Below are 4932 nucleotides of genomic sequence, written 5' to 3'. Positions count from 1 at the left end.
CCATCATTGTTGTTTTGGCGGGTCCGGGCTGGGGATTCGAACCCGCCACCTTAGGTGTACGTGGCTGGCGCCTTAGCCGGTTGAGCCATAGGCGCCGAGCCTGAAAGTTCTTTAAATGAGTTTTCAGAGCTGCTGATTCCATAAAAGCAGCACTGCACTTCTGTGGTTGCTTTAGTGTCACTGTTGTTTGTTCATTTTTGGCAGATAAAATAACACAAGAAGATATTGAAGGCATTCTACAGAAATTTACTGGGAATATAATGCAAGTACCTCCCCTGTAAGTTTGATTATTGAATGTAGATACATGTTTCATTTCACTTTCCAATGGTTTACGTCACTCTAATTAAAATGGATGGGCTTCCACTTAATGCCAAGGCAGGTTTCAAATCTGACGTGGTAGGTGTTTGACGAGTAAAGGTGAACCTGATTTAGACAGGGTGTGGAGCTTTTGGACCTCTAAGATACAGTGGGATGTGGCCTCCCTTTTCCTAAGTGTTGCCACAGCCTGATATCTGCGCTAGTCCAGTGTTTATTAGCTCTTCTGATGCTTATCCAAGTGCATCTCTTTGGTGCCCAGAAATAGCACTTTTCTCAGAATTGTGGTGAAGGGACGAGTCTAATCCAGGAAGGCCTAGTAAAGAGAAGACATGAATAGACCCCTCCAGGAAGATAGTTAAAGAATAAAATTGGCTACACTGCCATTGTGTGTCAGAACGAGCTTACATTAGCCTCAGAGCTCCATGTATTTGGAAACTATCCAGGACAGCATTGTGGTGTAGATTGGAAGAGAAAACTAGTTCCTTTTTTAGAAGGATTTTCGATTTAAAGGGCTGCTAGCCATCCTTTCTTTTTATGCCTTAATATGAAATTATCTCTCAGTCATTCAAAGTCAGTCTCAATTCTTGCTGTCCCTCTCTTCTCTTGCAAGCTATTCTGCATTAAAGAAAGATGGCCAAAGACTTTCAACCTTGATGAAGAGAGGGGAAGTTGTAGAAGCAAAGCCTGCCAGGCCAGTTACTGTGTACAGCATCTCCCTTCAGAAATTCCAGCCACCATTTTTCACGTTAGGTAAGAGGAGGAGATTTGAAATCATTGGTATTTACACATGTTTATTTTGTGTTTGGCTACTTCTGTGTAATTTTCATGTGTCCCTGGGATAGTGGAGGCTTTTTTTTTTTAATTTGAATTTAAGAAAGACTAAGTACCTTTTTGGTCATACATTTGATGAATCTAGGCTAAATTATCTTGGAATTGGAAATAACATACTTTAGGTCTCTCTGTAGAGAAGAGTAGGTAAGAAGTCTATATTTTTTGCATTTTAGTTATTTATTATTTTAGTCCTTCCATTTTGGCAAGTGTCTGATACATTCAGTATCTTACATTAATTTGTCCTTTTAAAACGAAGGATTTTTTAGGTTTCGGACAAGAGATTCTAAGAATGGAGTAAGCCTCCCTCCATCTTTTTTGTCACCTATAAAGTTATTACCAAAGATGCTGAAAATATGAAAAAAATGGGTAAGGCAGAAATTTCTTGGACACATGGTCACATTTTAATTCAGATGATCAATTTGACTTTATAATCCATATTCAAAATAAATATGAAAGCCAAAAAGTTTGTTTCTATTATTGGCAGTTTTTAAGGCTGCAAACAGTTGTGTAGAGCCAGAAAGAATCAAAAGCTGTGGTTCTTAATCCTCAGCCTTCCTTAAATGATCCTACCCTTATGTCCTGAATAGGTTTCCTTTCAGAAATAAGTTGCCAAAACCTGTTTTCCTAAATTATGTTGCTTTTTCCTATTGACATTATTATTTAATGTTTATTTAGTTCCTGCACAGTGTGGTTTTGTACGGTTGAAAAGGCACTTCCTTTTTGAGTTTTCTGATTCTAAAATACTTGACAAATAATGAAAAAAAAACCCCACTACAAATGTTTTGCTACATTCCAACAAAGCCAAACGGCTGGTTTGGCAGAGTAGCTACAATTTATGAAAGTAAGAAAAATTTCCGAATTTTTCTGATTGCATATAAATCATCCATAATTTTAACTAGAGTGTCATAGGCCAAAAGAACTGTCTTTTCACCAAAGTCAAATTACAATGCAAGAATGTTAGCACCTGTATTTGATCCTAATGCCCATCTTTTCTCTTAGCAGTGGCCTCACACTGTGAGCTGACTAAAACAAAAAGAAAAGGAATTAGAATCTTCAGGTGTTGAACTTTGATGAATTCCCCCAGTGGGAATTTGTACCAGTCAGACTGGAGACAGCTAGAATGTAGCCCTTTTGTGTAGAGATATGGCATCTCTTTTTAGGATGTCTTGTTGATGAATAAATACAACACAGAGTCCCACTCTCAACCAGTAAACTTGTGTTATATTGTGTTACGATGCTTAGATATACATTCAATTTGAGGACATTGTGTAATTTTTAGTTATTTTGTGATTTTTAAAGAAATATTTCTAAGAGAACACTTCAGTATGTCGAGCTCGCCACGTGTTATGTAGTATACCACATGTAATTCTTGTCCCTGGGAAGGGAGCTTTTCATTGGTTGCTTGCTTATATATTTTTGAATGTACAAATCTGAAAATATTTTTTAAAACTCTGCAGCTGTCAATAGCAGAGCTGCGATTTCTAACTATTTGAAACCTATTAAATGAACGAAGCTGAAGTATTAACGTGATGTGACTTGCCAGTTAATTTAAAATGTGCTCGTGAGTTTCTGCTGTTTGCTTTCTCCACACTCTGACTTTTCCATCTCACAAACACATATGCTGCTGGATGAATAATTTATGTTTTAGCGCATAAATATTTTATCGCACGATTGTTTGCATAGTGCATTTTTACATTTGTTGAGGGGCATCATTTCTATGTAAAGTGGATTTCATAGGAGCTGAGCAATTTACCATGTCACTGTTAACATTCCAGATGTTGAATGTGGAGGAGGTTTTTATATCAGAAGCTTGGTCAGTGACATTGGCAAAGGTAAGCATAAAAATGAATTATGAATTACCATTTAGAGAGTAATATTCCTTTTCGATGGGAAGCGGGACTTTTCCGTGTTTCTTATTTCCGAGTACTGGCCGGAGGTACTGAACTCTTGCTGCCTTCAGCTTTAGAAGCATTGTAGGTTTACGGCACGCAATTGTCAGCCTCAGCAGCTGCTGTGAAGTGCTCAGAATGGGAAAGAAGAGCCAGAGGAGCAGAAAATGAAGACAGGAATAATGAATGTAAGAGCCAACATTTTTCAAATAAAAAACATTTTAACTCAAAGTAGGGATCCAAAGAAAAAAGGGATATCCTTCTCGAAGTTATTTTCATAGATGCAAATCAAATTTTTTAAAACCTGGAAGCCACAGTCTTGCTAACAGCCAGAGAGTTGGATTTCTGGCTCTGCCTTTTGCTACTGGCAGTTGTGACATTGGCAGGTGATGCCACCTCATCTGTAAAGTAAGGGCAGTATTCACATAGTGTCGCTTCATGAGCTAACCAAGAAAAACACGTGCAGGCTCTGTGTTGCCATTAAAGCAGTTTAGGTGTGATTTTAAATATTTTGCTACTTAATCATTTCTTTATCTCCAGGCTCTTAGTTCTTATGTTGGATTATTACAGTTTCACTGGTGGTGATTATTACAGTTTTTTGTGGTGGTTTGGAGAGGGTTGAGTCGAGTTCTGTCATTTGAAAAATTATAAACTATGAAACACTGAATCATTTGTCTTCTGGATTCTTGTTTGCCTTTCATTGCTGTAGAGCTGTCTTCCTGTGCCAATGTGCTAGAGCTGACGCGGACCAAACAGGGACCTTTCACGCTGGAGGAGCACGCCCTTCCTGAAGACAAGTGGACAATTGACGACATCGCTCAGTCTCTGGAGCATTGCTCATCTCTCCTCCCAGCAGAGTTGGCACTTAAAAAATCGAAACCCGAGGAGCCTAATGAACAGGTTTTGAGTTGTGAATATATAACGCTAAACGAGACAAAGGGAGAAGATGATGTAATTAAGACATTTTGAGATTGACCTGGGAATACCATTTCCTGTGTGGCATTTGCATCCCGAGCGCAGATGCAGACTGACAAGCTACATGCAAGGGACGCTTATTCCTGACTTTATTTTTTGCATGGAGGAAAATGTCCACCGTTTACAGGTTTCTATAGTGTATGATTTGTTTGCTTTGCCTTATATATGGCCTGGTAATTCAGTTCCTTGCCGTGCTATGGAATGTTCTTTTAGGATAGTTTTCTGTTAAAATGTGAATAGGATTGGGTTCAGGAAAGTTTAACTTTCTGAATTTGATGTGTCTTCAGTTTTTTCCTGTGAAAAAGTTGAACAAATTTTCTAATCAAAGAAAAAATACGGGCCATGTATTTCAGTTTCACAAAAGTGAATGTCATTTAGTGTTATTTTGACTTTATTTAGGCTTCCTTGGTGGCTCCATTTTATTGAAATCCATGAACTTTTTTGAAATGGCTGCTATTGAGCTCTTTTCTTGTGTTTTAGAGAGTTTGTTATTATTACAAACATTTCTGTGATAAAACTGCACTCATCTAGTATTACTTGTGTTTATTTAGATCTTGGAAACAAATCTTTATAATAAATATTAGTAAATGAACCAAATTGTTATGGTTGCCACTTTTATAAATAGAAGAGTAATATTTAATTAAATTCACTGGTACTCTACTATCCGAGCAGAAGACAGCCCCTACAGTTCTGCATTTTGGCAGCTAGAAGATATTTTCCTGCAGTTTTGTCCACATAGTCGCCCTCTCTGTATCATTTGTCCCTGTGACATTGTTTGTACCTTCAGCCGTTTGCTCTTTCAAGTGATACTTGCAGATGTTGAAATAGCTGCCCTGTATTTCCATTAGTCTCCTGCTCTGAATAGTTTTAAAAAGTTATTCTCATAGCTTTTTTATTCATATAGTTTCCTGAGAGTTTC

The 4932-nt window shown here is 37.7% G+C and overlaps 1 protein-coding gene across 3 annotated transcripts in view; it reads left to right on the top strand.

The window, feature by feature from the left end:
- Window positions 1–4530, top strand: part of TRUB1 (TruB pseudouridine synthase family member 1) — a 31583-nt gene extending 27053 nt beyond the window's left edge. The window contains exons 5-8 of one of the 3 annotated variants that reach the window (XR_002772620.1): window positions 205–277; window positions 929–1068; window positions 2925–3226; window positions 3748–3802. Coding sequence is in view for 2 of the 3 variants with exons in the window: in XM_003787144.3 (XP_003787192.1) it covers window positions 205–277; window positions 929–1068; window positions 2925–2981; window positions 3748–4007 (530 nt within the window). In the remaining variant the exon portion in view is untranslated. Of the gene's footprint in view, window positions 1–204; window positions 278–928; window positions 1069–2924 lie in introns of all 3 variants that reach the window. The other 2 variants (XM_003787144.3, XM_023511746.1) reach the window with 2 other exon arrangements.
- The last annotated feature ends 402 nt before the right edge of the window (window positions 4531–4932 follow it).

The sequence above is a fragment of the Otolemur garnettii genome, unplaced genomic scaffold (assembly GCF_000181295.1).
Source record: "Otolemur garnettii isolate 467f Iridium unplaced genomic scaffold, OtoGar3 scaffold00021, whole genome shotgun sequence".
Lineage (NCBI taxonomy): Eukaryota > Metazoa > Chordata > Mammalia > Primates > Galagidae > Otolemur > Otolemur garnettii.
Note: the sequence above shows the minus strand (reverse complement) of the source record. Positions and strands in the feature narration are given on the sequence as shown.